At 47.7% G+C, this 14,893-nt stretch overlaps 1 protein-coding gene across 1 annotated transcript in view; it reads right to left on the minus strand.

The window, feature by feature from the left end:
- LOC146813094 (putative DBH-like monooxygenase protein 2) overlaps positions 1-8,965 on the minus strand; it is a 156,871-nt gene extending 147,906 nt beyond the window's left edge. Inside the window, exon 1 of the mRNA XM_085620072.1 lies at positions 8,696-8,965. Coding sequence (XP_085476198.1) covers positions 8,696-8,965 — 270 coding nt within the window. The remainder of the gene's footprint in view (positions 1-8,695) is intronic.
- Between the last annotated feature and the right edge of the window lie 5,928 nt (positions 8,966-14,893).

Consider the following 14,893-nt stretch of genomic DNA (forward strand, 5'->3'; position numbering starts at 1 on the left):
TAGCAAAGTAGAAACTTTTGAGCAACTGTATGATTTGATTGCATGGGAGCATTTATCTAGTAATTGTTTTCCTGAGCTACGCCAGCATCTGATAGATTGCAAGCTAACTAACCCTAGGAAGCTTGCTGAGGAGGCGGACTGCTGGGTGAGCACTCTGGTTCGCAAGGGTCCAGTGGGAGACTTCCCCAAGGGTGGACAGGGTCCCCAGCAGAGAGGTGGGGGGACAGGGGTAAATCAAGAGAGTTCCACAAAGGTCCCCTAAGTAATTCCCAAGGGAACCAAGCAGTGGTGTCCCAGCCTCCCCAGGATAAGAAGCCAGTGCCCCCAACAGGTAGGCCTGTTCAGAGGGGGCCGCTTACTTGTTTTAAGTGTGGCCAGGTGGGCCACAGGTACTTTGATCCACAGTGTCCCCAAAGGGATGCTCCTGCACCACCCCATGCACCACCCCGCCAGCTTGCTAGTGTAGCCCTGGGAGGGGAGGAGATGGGTGCCCAAGGTGGGTGGGATCCTGTAGAATGGACCCTTGTCTCGCTAGGAGACTTTGAGATGGTCCCTAAGCCTGCACTACCTGATAACACTAAAAAGTACAGGCAGTGGGTGACCATCAATGACCATAGAGTGGAGGCGCTGAGGGACACAGGAGCCAGTGTAACTGCTGTCAGCTCCCGGTTGGTGTCCAAAGAGCAGGTTGTCCCCATGCATTCTACCAAATAGTGTCCGCAGATAACTCAGAGAGCCAATGTGAGGTGGCTCAGGTTCCCTTTGAGTGGGGGGGGTCTTAGGAACTCTTCAGGTGGCTGTGAGGCCCGTCATGCCTGTAGACTGTCTGTTGGGCAATGATTTGGAGAACTTCCCGTGGGCTACGGTGGAGAGGAGATCTCACTTGGAAATGTTGGGTCTGCCTGAGTGGGCGTGTGCTACCACTCGGTCCATGGCAGCCAAAGAGGCTGTTGAGAAAGACCTGGGGCCCGATTCACAGAACTAACTTAAGACAAATTCCTAAACTTACTACCATTTTCGTATTCACAGAAGGCACTTGCTCATTTTGGTATTCACAGAAGACACTTACTCACTTCGGTATTCACAGATGTTAGGAGTCCTAACTTTAGGACTCCTAAATGCCTTCTGTGAATACCGAAAGTCTTAAAATTAGGATTTCTCAGTTTAGGAGTCCTAAAGTTAGGACTCCTAACTTTACTACTACTAAGTTGAGAAAATCCTAATTTTAAGACTTTCGGTATTCACAGAAGGCATTTAGGAGTCCTAAAGTTAGGGCTCCTACCTTCTGTGAATACCGAAATGAGTAAGTGCCTTCTGTGAATACCAAAATGAGTAAGTGCCTTCTGTGAATACCAAAATGGTAGTAAGTTTAGGATTTTGTCTTAAGTTAGGTCTGTGAATCGGGCCCCTGGAGTCTGAGTGTATGGCCCAGGTCCCTGCCTTAGAGAGAAGGGGCAGGGGGCGTGGGAAGTCAGCCCCCTTAGTTCCCACGGCCCAGGAGGGAGCAGACCATGAGGGGGATGTCCTGGAGCCTACCGGGGAGCAGAGTGCCGACCTGGGGGACCTGCCTGAGCTGACCCATTGGCAGCAGGTAGGAGGGCCCACCAGGGAGGAGTTTTGTGAGCAGCAAAGAGTTTGCCCCTCTCTTGAGGGTATGCGACGACAGGCTGCAGCCCAGGCAGCAGGTGACATGTCTGGTTCACATCTGATTGATTGGGAGAACAGTCTCCTGTGTAGCGAGCCTAAGGCTGCTGAGCCGGGGTCAGCCCGTTTGCTGGTAGTACCCGAGTGCTTCAGAGCCTTCCTACTGGGGTTGGCTCATGACATTCCATTGGCAGGACATCTGGGGCAGACCAAGACCTTTGAGAGGCTGGTCACCCACTTTTATTGGTCCCAGATGCGGAAGAGCTCAGATACGTATTGCAGAACCTGTGAGACTTGCCAGGCAAGTGGGAAGAGTGGGGGGGGAGATCAAAGCCACACTCCAGCCCTTGCCAGTTGTGAGTACCCCATTCAAGCGAGTGGGCATTTACATTGTGGGGCCTCTGGACCCCAAGACAGCCATGGGCAACAGGTACATCCTGGTCTTGGTGGACCATGCCACCCGGTACCCTGAAGCCATCCCGCTCAGGACAGTGACGGCTCCCGTGGTGGGACGTGCACTGATGGGGATCTTCTCCCATGTGGGGTTCCCCAGAGAGGTGGTGAGTGACAGGGGGACCAACTTCATCTCCCAGTATATGAAGTCTCTGTGGAAGGAATGTCGGGTAACTTACAAGTTCACCACTCCTTACCATCCCCAAGGTAAACAGTCTGGTTGAAAGGTTCAACCGGACCTTGAAGAGCATGATCATGGGCCTAGAAGAGCCCCTGAGGTGTAAGTGGGACGTCCTCTTGCCATGCCTGTTGTTTGCCTACCGTGAGGTGCCACAGAAGTCCTTAGGGTACAGTCCCTTTGAACTGCTCTATGGCCATCCGGTAAGAGGGCCTCTGAGTCTGATCAAGGAAGGCTGGGAGCAATCTCCCAGGAAACCTCCTCAAGATGTATTTAGCTACATCTTGGCCATCAAGAACCAGACTCTGCGTTTCAGAAAAATTGCTGAGGCAAATCTGGAAGCCAGCCAGGAGGAGATGAAATGTTGGCACTACCAGAATGCCACTCTGGTCGAGTTTCAACCTGGTCAGAAGGTATGAGTACTGGCCCCAGTGGAGCCTTGTGCACTCCAAGATAAGTGGACCGGTCGATTTGAGGTGGTGAGCGCAAAAGTCCAGTTACCTACTTGGTGGACTTTAAATTTCCCAGAAACCCCCTGCTTGTCCTGCATGTGAACCACCTAAAGCCCCACTTTGAGAGGTCTGAAGTGGGCATGCTTCTTGCCACAGATGCTGGGATGGAGGAGGAGACTGAGCCTCTTCCTGCCCTCCTGTGTGCAGGAGAGAAGGATGGGTCAGTGGAGGGTGTGATCCTCTCCACCAAACTGACCCCTGAGCAGCAGAGAGATTGCCACCAGCTGTTGGGGCAATTTTCTGATTTATTTTCCCTGGTACCTGGTGTCACTGATTGGTGCGTCCATGAGGTAGACACCGGGGACAGTCCTCCTGTCAAGCACAAGGCTTACAGAGTGACTGATTGGGTCAGGGCCTACATTAAGGAGGAGGTCTCCAAAATGTTTGCCCTAGGGGTGATTGAGTCCTCTAGCAGCCCTTGGTCCAGCCCCGTGGTCTTGGTACCAAAAGCTGCAGCGCCTGGTGACACTCCAGAACTTAGGTTCTGTGTGGACTACCGAGGTCTCAATTCGGTCACGAGGACCGACGCGCACCCCATCCTCAGAGCTGATGAGCTCATCGATCGGTTAGGGTCTGCCTGGTACCTCAGCACATTTGATCTAACGTCTGGGTACTGGCAGATCGCCTTGACTGATGGAGCAAAGGAGTGGTCAGCATTCTCCGCACCAGATGGGCACTACCAGTTCCGTGTGATGCCCTTTGGAATTAAGAATGCCCCTGCCACCTTTCAGAGGTTGGTCATCCAGGTGTTGGATGGGCTGGAGGATTTCAGTGCTGCCTACCTGGATGACATTGCAGTTTTTAGTTCCTCCTGGGAGGACCACTTGCACCATCTCTGGGAAGTGTTGATGGTGCTGCGCAGAGCTGGCCTCACAATCAAGGCCAGTAAGGGACAGATTGGGCAGGGTTCTGTGGCGTACTTAGGACAACAGGTAGAGAGTGGCCAGGTGGCACCCCTACAGCCCAAGATTGAAACCATCCTGGCTTGGCAGCCCCCAAGGACCCAGACCCAGGTGAGGGCCTTCTTAGGACTCACGGGTTATTACAGGAGGTTTGTCAAGGGGTATGGCAACATTGTTGCACCCTTGACAGAGCTGACTTCCAAGAAGCGGCCAAAGATTGTGAACTGGACTGACACCTGTCAGAAAGCTTTTGATGCCCTCAAGACTGCCATGTGTACAGCACCCGTACTCCAGGCGCCCGACTTTGCTAAGGAATTTATTGTCCAGACAGATGCTTCAGAGCATGGGGTGGGGGCTGTTCTGTGACAGATGAATGAGGAGGGACTAGACTAACCTGTAGCCTTCATCAGTAGGAGGTTACTTCCACGGGAACAGAGGTGGAGTGCAATTGAGCGCGAGGCATTTGCTGTGGTCTGGGCACTGAAGAAGCTGAGACCATACCTGTTTGGGACTCACTTCTGGGTTCAGACAGACCACAGGCCCCTCAGATGGTTGATGCAGATGAGGGGTGAGAATCTCAAGTTGTTAAGGTGGTCCATTTCCCTGCAGGGTATGGACTTCACGGTGGAACATTGCCCTGGTACAGAACACGCCAATGCTGATGGTCTGTCCAGATTTTTCCACCTTAGTAATGAGAACTTCCAAGGGTATGGGTAGTTCTCCCCACATTTCAGATGGAGGGGACGCGTGTTAGACCTTGCACCATTGGCATGTCTCCCTTCTATTTTTCGCTGTGTCTCCTCTGTTTTTGCTGGTAATCGATGCTTTGGGCGCTGTGCCACTGCCATTCAGTGCCACAGCGCGAATGCTCCCTGTGTAAAGATGACATGTGAATTGGTGCATCCATGATTGGCTTATTTGGTTTGCCTGTTAGTCCCTAGTAGTGTAGCCTGTGTGTGCCCAGGGCTGGTAAATCAAATGCTGCTGATGGGCCTGCAGAGCTGGTTTGCGCCACCCACAGAAGCAGCTTGTAAAGTGTGTCTCAGACCTGCCACTGCAGTGTCTGTGTGCAGTCCAGAACTGCCATCTTGGCTGTGAAGTGCACCCACTTCCCAGCCCCTGAACCTTCCCTTGGCATCATGTAAGCCACCCCTATGGTAGGGTGCATTGTATGTGTAAGGTAGGACATGCTCTGATGTGTGTAGAATGTCCTGGTAGTGAATTACACCCAATTTCGTTTTTCACTACTGTAAGGCTACCTGTTCTCCATAGGCCAGAATGGGAGATTTGGCTATTACATTCTATAGTCCTAACTGACCCATAGAACATGGTAGAAAAACGAATTTAGTATGCCTGAGCTCAGAATATTAAAATACATCTTTTAGCGAAGTTTATTTTTATCTTCTGTGTTTGAAAACACCACTTTTAGAAAGTAGGTATTTTCTCGCCTAAGCCTTCCAGTGTGCTCTGCTGTGTATTGGCTGTCTGGTTTTGGAGGGACAGGGCAGGCTGAATCAGACCTGGGTTGAATAGAGAGATCTGCATTGGAGTATGGGGAGGGGTAGCTCCTGGACCTGAATAGGGCTGTGCCTGGCAAGGTGAATGCTGGCTCCACCTCCCACTGTGCGTCTGATGGCAGACCCCCTCTTTCTGAAAGGAGGGATGCAGCCTGGTAAACAAAGTGCTCCAGGGCTGGGCAGAACTGGTTCTGGCTGGGTTCAGTGACTTGTGACTTTTCGGGTATAGATATCTGTGCCCAAACCCCTACAATTTGTATTGCTCCTGGACAACAAGAAGAATCTCTGTCCGTGTAACTTCAGGAATCTGCAGGAGAAGGACTGTCCTTCTGCTTGTGTGCTGTTTCTTGGACTGACCTGTAGTGGTTACTACTGGACTTGGAAGATGAGGAAAAGGACTTTGAAGGAACTTTTATTTTTTGCTAAAGCAATCACGCAAGGACTGGAAGAGAGCTAGCCTCCTGCAGGAGTCTCAGGCACATCAGACTCCACCACCAACCTCCTGTTTCCTCCCAGCGGGGATTTCTATCTGCAGGTGAGGCTCCTGTGAGTTCCAGGGCCTCTAGTTCTACTGTGGAGAAGAGAGTGCTGAAAATCGACGCTAACGCCCTTTAGTGAGCCGGATCACCTGTTCGCGGGCTGCCAAACCCTCGCTAACCCGAAGATTATCGCATTGCATGTTAGCTGGCCCGACAACGCACGCTAACCAAAGATAATCGCATCGAGTTCATCGCTTCACGACATCGCAGAGCGGACGCAGAGTGTTTGCCATTTTCATCGCATCGGGATCGTCGCTCCCTCGCGGAGCACCATTTTCTTTCATCGCAACAAGATCGCACACGCAATAGGCTCGGCGCATCATCCTCCCTTCGCGGCAAGGATTTTATCGCATCACCGGCTTAGCGTGCAGAAGTTCGTCGCTTTCTCCTTCAACCAAATCAGAGCATGATCCTCCCTTGCAGCAAGGATTCAACGCATCGCTCGTTAGCGTAAGGAAAATCATCGCTACAACTCCTTAGCGACATTTTTGTTGCTTTGCTACAGAATCCAGATATCTTGTGAGTAAAAGGGTCGCAGAGACCACTGCTTTGAACTGAACTCTTTGCAACCTTTTTAGAGTAATCCTATTTTCTAGTATTGTGGATTTTTACTGTTATTGGTCTTGTGTTAAGCCTATATATAAAGATACTTATTTTTATAATTACCTGTGTGGTGTCCCTTTGTAGTGATCTTCACTGTGTTACTGTGTATGGTCATAAATGCTTCACACACTGCCTCTGAGATAAGCCTAGCTGCTCGTGCTACGTTACCACAGGGTTGAGCAGGGGTTATCAAAGGGTGTAGTCTGCTTACTCTGACTTAGGAAGAAGGGTCCCTACTTGGACAGTGGCCAGCCATCAGGGCCGGCTTTAGGGCGGTGCGACCGGTGCCACCGCACCGGGTGCTGGCATCCTGGGGGCGCTGTGCTTGAAAGTTTATTATGCTTTAGAAGCACCTGCTGCAGCGTTTCTTTCCCTCAGCAATTACCAGGCCTCACATAAATGTCAAGATAACTCGTGTGATTAATTTTCTTCCTGGAGAGAGTTCATCATTTTGTATAGTTGAGGTTTTGACTTCGGTGAAGTTAGTGCAGAGGGTTAATATGCCTGCTGCAAAGAACGTGTACCAAGTAGATTACAGAGTGCGTATAATGTAAACAGATCAGCAGGTTACAGATTTCAAAAGAGACATCCTTTTGTTACTTGCAATTTATAACTTAAAGTCCTAATATAGGATAGTGAGCTATTAACTTTCATCCTAGAACTGCATACACACTGCAAAGTATACATTATTGGAGCATTGATTAGTGTTGCAAAAAGGGTTAATTTGGCTAGAAATCGATTCTTATTATTAAAGAAAACTCTCAACTAGGCTGTTTCTTTTTCAACTCTGAGTTTGTGCTTCTCCACACCAAGAACTATAAAGCCTACCAGTATGGATGACATGTGACTCCTACACTTTTAGTCCTTTGGCTTATGTAACATTTCCTATACACTGATTTACACACGTATGATTGCTGGAGTTGCGTCGCAAGCGCCACGCAGCTCCAGCAATGCTCTGGGGGCCCTATCTTGCTAATGCTGCATCAATCCTTACGCCTGCTTCAGGCAGGCGCAGGGTTTTGACGCAGCATGGGCCTAAAAGTGACTGAGTGAAATCTTGTAGATTTCACTCAGCCACTTTTAGGAGGCGTTCCTGCGCCGGAACGCCCCCCCCCCTGCGCAGGAATGCCTACATGTGGCGCATCTCCCAGATGCGTCACGTTGTAAGTACCCCGCACCATGGCGCAGGATTTGCGCCGCCGCTGCGTCACAAAAGTGACGCAACGGCGGCGTAAATGAGGCGCAAGGGGCTTGTAAATCTGCCCCTTTGTGCTTATAAGGTTGGGTCCCTCTTACCTATGATGGCAGACTCTGTACGAAAACCACGGGGGTGGCCCAGCCAGGCACTGGGATGAAGGGCCGTATTCTGGAGAGACTAGGAACACTGCAGGCAGACATCCAGAATGCCTGCTCCAAAACATTAGCTGGGTGCTCTGACTCCAAGGCTAACAGGCACTTAAATATGTATAATGGTGAAATAACACTTGAGCATCGAGGAAGTGTACATTTCTGCCAGATATTCCTGTATATCATTTTTTTTTAAATAGAGATTTCTATTAAAAGCATGTGTGGTTGCATGGGAATGCCCATGCTTCACCATTGATAGGCCTCCTGGAGGGAAAGAGGCCCACTATAGCCCATAGCACTCATCTGTGCTAATGTATGCATCTTTACAAAACAAGCCATGGATTGAATTAGAAAGTAAATCAACCATAAACCTAAGTCTGGATTTGCATCACCTTTGTGAATGAAACCCATGTCAATGTGCTAGTAGGACATTATTTCTAAGCTACTTTTAAAGTTTAATGGAGTTTTTAAAAGGAAATTCCAACCCATGAAAATATTTGTTCTATATACATAGACCTTGATTGTAAACAATTTTTCTACCTATGAATTGAGAATGGAATAAGCTTACTTTTGCCTTGAATATAGTTTCATCTAAAAAGCAATGCAAAAGTGATGTGAGCTCGGTTTTTGTTATGTGTGACCAGTATAGCCATTTGCTCTCCTTGGAAACCTCATATTTTGAAAATGGTTCTAAATTAGCTGGATGAAAAATGAAATAACTCCATCTGTTAACATCTTTCCTTAGCAGGTCAATTAGAACTTGGATAGGTGTCAGAGTAATCACAACTGTGTCCCCACAATGGCCTCATAGCTACTTTATCCCTCCCCTGGTCGACCGCTCCTCTTCTGCATTTTCTGAAATGAGTGTAAAGGGCTAACCTCTGCCAAGGAGTGCACATTTTGTAAGGGATGGTCCACTTCAGCTTAATATGAACATTTGGTGCCACTAAACTACTTTTAAATCACCCAGATCTCCCCAGGGAATCTTTAGAGCACTTACTGCAAAATAGGTGGATGGATTCGATGCTGGTGACACTCCACCAATCACGATGTCTGCCCCCGTCATGCCCCCGCTGGGGCTCAGTCCGAATCCGATCCACCCAGTGGTCTTCACTTGAAGTTCAAAGGTGATCTCCTCGGTGGTCTTGTTGAAGTCCCACCGCAGGACGACTCTTCCTCCGGTGTCCAGGGTCAGAGAAAACCTCAGGTCCGCCAGCTGGCCCAGGACAAGGGGCACCAAGGAGAGGAGTAAGAGCGCGTGGGGGTGCATGGTCTCTGGGGGGCCCTTCAGTTTCAAACAACAGGCACCAGGTCCCAATGATGCTCTGAGGACCGCGACAGGTGCGCCTGGTGTGTATCACCCGCTCCCCGACGACAAACAAGGTAAAAAAGAAAATTGCCACAGGGATGTGCACTGGAAACGCTTTGACTGATAATCACCCTGGGAAGAAACCTAACTGAAATTTTGGAGTTTTTTCTGCTCTCCTGAATGAACACGCCTGTGACGTTTGTAGTTTCTCAATAATCGTCCTCCATATCCTGTCTAACAGGTTGTTTGGAAAAGTACTGAAAGACTGAATATGGGTCACAGCACTTTGTATGGTTTCTCAGCTGCATCAACTGTGTGCATCTGTCAGCTGTAAATTGCCCGGTCATGAAGGTGTATATGCACATGGATATTTATTTACGTACATATTTACTACTCTACACCATTTGCTGCATACCATTTCTGAGTGGATTTACACCTCTGCATAGATGTATAAGTGTCCACCCCCTCCAGTGAGGGCTGGGCCCTCAGAATACAGAATCTCCCTGTCTTGTTGGTGGACATGTCCCTCACTAGGGCTGGCAGAATCCCTTTCAGAGGGCGATGGCAAGTCACGTGTGCCTGTGCTCAACTGTGGAGGCTGTGGCCCTTTGCTCCTGCTGTACCAGGGCCTGACCTACTATTGGTCCTGACCAGCTGTATTAAGTACCACCCCTTCAGTGCTTGACACTCATTAGTAGTGCAATTTGATCAGGCCAAGGTATCCCTGGAAGATGCAAAGCATACATAAGGTCAAGGCGCACAGTACGTACAGTATCCCCAGTAACTGATTTAAAATCAAGTACTCACTCTCTGACAAAGTAGCATTTAATAGGATACAAAGTATGTAGGCAGTACACTAAATAACATCCACATTTCCTTAAGCTTGGCATGTAAGTGTCTTCCTGGATAGAGTTCCCCCTCCTGTTCTAATGGAGTAATTGGGTTAGTCACTCCCCATTTGATAATGGAGGCAACTTTCATCAGTGGCCTGTACTAGTCAATAAGCAACAAAGTCTAGTTCTAGAGTCAATAAAGCAGTGCTCAGGGTTAAAATCATGCACGTCCCAGCCATGAATGGTGACCTAGAAGGATTGTACCACTGAATTCTGAGACCAACAATATAGTGTAGACAGACATACGAGGAAAAAACAATTGAAGGTAAGTGCATAAAGAATATAGATTTGCTAATCCCAACACCAGATCTAGGTACCTTGACCACGAAGGTACACATATACATAGTTAGGTATAGAAAATATTGACTTACTTTTCGATATTTTTCTTTTTGATATTCTGTCCTTGACATTCTGCCCCAATTTTATTTTGGGTTCAATATTCAGGATACACACCCAACCAAGGGCACAATGAGTTCAATGAGGACTCGTACACGTCCTCTTGTACTCGGCCTTTTGATGCAGGGGGAATACAGCATCGAGCAGACTCTCCCATATGATATTTTGTGGTGTCCAAATGACCCCCGTGGTGTCAGCCATTTCCTCTTCTGTCGTGTAGCTCCTAGGAATCCCCAGGACCTGCGAGTTTTGGATGACCTAAACTGAGGGCTTGGTGTCCCAACCACTTCCAGACACCGTCACAGGATATGTCAGCTGTTAGACCTGCTAGCTCTACAGTGCCACTACCACTGCCTTGTATCTTACTGTGGTGTAGGTGGTCTCTGGCAACCACTGAACATGACAACCCTGATTACTCAGGGATCGCGGAAAACAGTACAGTACTTTTCGCTCAGTCACTCATGCTTGCTTTCTCTCAGGAAATACACAGGATGACGATTAGGACGTTTCATTAAGTATTCATTGGTCCAGCGACAGCCTTGTGTAAAACATATGTGCTGTGACAATCGGGAAACAGAAGCATACGAAAGAGATTGCTTTACCAATATAGTAAGAAGTAGATACACTTCTACCATAGTGCTAATAAGAAGAACATAAGCAATTCGGATAAAAACAGTAGCACTTGCATATACCTAAAATGCGCGCCCTAAGTAATTTGCCTAAATGTACCTAGACTAACCTGGATGTGTAGGTGCATATGTGTATGTATATGTGTAGACCCAAGAAGCCCCTAGGGAAGCACCAACCCCCTCACCTGATGGTTGAGAATGAAGGACCCCGTCTCTGCGTCGAGGATCACAGCCCGCAAGGGGATGTCAGACTGCTGCATGTCGAAGATTCAGTATGCAGGACCCCGTATCAGCTTGGAAGGAATTCTATTATTTGTAGGGGGGATCAAGGGTCTTTTATACTAATGTAGTCACTTCAGGGTTTTTTCTAGAATCATTATGTTTTTGAAACAATCATGGATTTTTTTAAATGATCATAAATGTTTTGAAAACAATCACCAATGCTTTTTCTAAACAAGTGTGATCATGAAAAGCTGGCTGTTGGCCAAGGATGAAAAAAGTGGTAACGCTTATACAGAATAATTCTGCCATGCCTGGGGACATGTTTATGTAGGTCAGGTACAGGGATTATGATAGAATAATTAGAGCCTGGTGTCGAAGAGACAGGAGCAAGCTACTAGGTAAAAGGTCACCTGTTTAGAATCGTTATTGTCGTAAGGATGGAACAAATGTAAGTAACATAGGGTATACATGATAGGGTATCCTAAAGGACATGACACTGCGACTTCTTTGACTTTTGGTAAGTGTTACCTCGAGCAGTTCTCTCTAGGGCACTACCTTTATTGTAGATCTTTTCAGTGAGGATCTTCTTGGCATTATGTTCTAGGACAATGGCCCTAATCTTCAAGGTATTAGGGGGGGTCTTCAACTTGATGACGAGAGGGGCACACAGACTGACCTCGCAATGTTCTCAACTAGACCAGGCATCTCATACTTTACTTACTGGGATCCAAACACCAAGATCCAAGCTGGTATTCTCTCCCACCAAGTGCCCTTCTGCTCCTCACAGGGTGTGCCGATTTTGGCAGGCAGGACAAAGGCAAGTTCTCCAGCTCAGGGCAAGTGTTCTTGACTTCCTACGTGATAGCCACAGCAGGAGCTTCTTCACATGCCAAGGGAGTACCTAGGGACCACACAGGGCTGTCAGACTCCCTTAAAATATGTCTCACAAAGGTCTAAGTTCTTCCTTATATTATGAACCCCTATTCCTGCATGACTAAACCTTCTCAGACCGACCACCTGTCCTAACAATGAGCCCAGACCCCACTGACCAGGGATTTATTCCTGAATGAAAGTGACCCTTTGATATGCACAGAGAATGCTCTACTCCTTGTGTGTGCCTCTCGATTCCAGCCCTCTGGAAAGTCAGCAATCCACAGGTCTTGTATGGGGTTGTAGTCCTCAAATCCAACTAGCCTTTCTATCACCTGGCCTTCCTAAATGGAATACCCAATACTCCATTTTACCAAGCACAGGCACACATGTAACACAGCACATACACACCAGCATCACCAGCTGCATGGCACTACACACAGTCATCATGTAGGCCAAGGGTGAGTTAAGGTAAAAGCAGCAGAACTGTACATGAGTGGGCCGGCAGGCATCACTCCAGTGACACAACTGATTACTCCACAACCAAAATGGGAAAGCTGACACCATCATACTTATGTCACTTAACTCCTGGCAGGGGTAGTAGTCCTCTACCACTATGAGGGTAACGCCTAATGCACCTTTCCCAGTCTGACAAGGCAGCATTGCCATTTTACAGGCCTAGGTCATGGCACACATGCATGATCCGTTTTCACCCATGACCAAAAATCTGTACCGGTGGTCTAGATATCCTTATGGCGAACATGCTCAGGGTGAATGTCTGTCGAACAGTTTTAGGTCTGGCATTAGCGAAGACATTTTGTTAAAAACAATATTTCTACTATACATATGTAAAGGGGCTTTCAGTTAGCACTCTTGATTTACTGGTCTGCTTTACTGTCATTCACATTTTGCTCCCGCCCACCACAGTAGATGGCATGGAGCTCAGGGTCAGCCAACTTTAGCCATTGGATACCGGACTGTGAGTGATGGGAATTTTGTCTTGGGCAATGCATTGCTGGAAAACAAGTAGTGCCCTTCAGTTTTAAGGACAATAGCTGTGATGTGTCTTTTTATGTGTTGTTAAAGCTGCCACAATGATGTACTCATGTACTTTTTCAAAAAGCAGTTGTTTTTAAACTCTGTCGATGCCAGTGCAGGCAGACCATCAAAGCTCACACAGCTTCCGCCTGATTGCATGGTCGCCTTGGAGCAGCAAAATCTCATCAGCCGTGCACACTTCCACTTCAAAGAGGGGCATCGCCCTTGCCACCATCCCATGTAGCTGCTCTGTAATTGTGGGTTAGTTCATGCCTCTAAGGGGAGATCACTTCTCATGCTAAGGGGCAGAGGGCGAGCAGAACAAAGACTCTGCTGCCTCCTGTCATGCCACCCCTGAGTCGTCCCCACAGAGTAAAATGCTTGTGCCCCATTGAAAGTCTCAAACCAGAGGGGAAGGTTGACATATTGGCACCCACTTCAGGATGCCTCAGAGTCCTGCTTTCTTCACACTGGCTGGAATGTCAAATATATTCTTGTTTACGTTGCGTTTGTTGTACAGTGATGTAAGGAGCCATGCCTTGACTATCTATTAATCTTTACTTATTTATTACTGGCTTGTCAATATGGCTGTTGCATTTACTGCTGTTTTTGTTGTCTTTGTTGGTGTTGATGGGTGACTGGCTTTTTTTGAAACACATTGCCCCTGCTTCCATCTGTTTAATCTGTCCATAACTAAAGATTGTTCCTTTCTTATTGGTGTTATGTAGGTGAGCCCGAGGGCAGCAGTTTAGGAGGTTAACCTATACTTTCAAAATGGAAAAGGGTTGCTAAATGCCAATCTGTAAAAATGCCACGTTGTATATCAAGGTACCTTAATATTTATTTGAAAAAGTGGCACCTGCAATTCACTGACAGCAAAAGCTGTTCACTCATTTAGCCAGCAAAACCCACCTCACACCCAGCCTGAACCCTGCTATTCTTGGCATACTTCACAACATTGCAACCTTCAGTTGGTGCCAAACATTTTTTTCTTTTGTTAGCTCCTGCTGGGTCATCTATTATCACAAAGGGGCTTATGTACGAGCCCCTAGTGCTGCCCATACATCACTTTTTGGGACGCACCTGCAGCGCAGTGTGCTGCCCCATATTTACAAGGGCACGTAAAGCCACCCTGTGTGGCTTTTCATTTCCTTGTAAATATGGCCCCTTTTCACGCAGCATATTACGTGAAAGGGGCATTCCATTGGTGTTGCTGAGGGTTTTCCCATGGAACTTGACACATTCCCAGATTTACGAGAAATTGTAAACCTGGGAATGCGTCAGAATGCTACACCTTCCCAGGGAAGGCGCAGGGAGGCACAACGAGGAGAAGTGATTTCATTTTTCCTAGTTGTTTCCTGTTAGACTTGGGGGTCTCTAGTTGGCACAGGTATGCACTTGTGACATATAGGGACCCTCGCCTCTAGTCAGGGTAAGAGGGTAAACTCCTAAAATAACCCCTGCTCACCCCCTTGGTAGCTTGGCACAAGCAGACAGGCTTATCTCAGAGGCAGTGTGTAAAGCATTTGTGAACACATACAGTAATAAAGTGATAACACTACAGATGGACACCACACAGGTTTTAAATCACAAATAAGTATTCTTTATATAGATTTACCACAAGACCATAAACAACAAAAATCCACAATACTGTTACTTTAAGATGGTAGAATTTAGCTTAGTTCTCTTTAGTTATTAAATGCAGCACTTTAAGTCAATGTACCTTTTAGATGCGACACGCAGGGCAACGAAAGTGTTGCAATGATGTTGATGCGATGAAAGTTTTGGTGCAAAGAAATAAAGACGTGAAGATCTTCAAGATGTGGCACGCTTCTCCGATG

This window comes from Triturus cristatus, chromosome 7 (genome assembly GCF_964204655.1).
Source record: "Triturus cristatus chromosome 7, aTriCri1.1, whole genome shotgun sequence".
Lineage (NCBI taxonomy): Eukaryota > Metazoa > Chordata > Amphibia > Caudata > Salamandridae > Triturus > Triturus cristatus.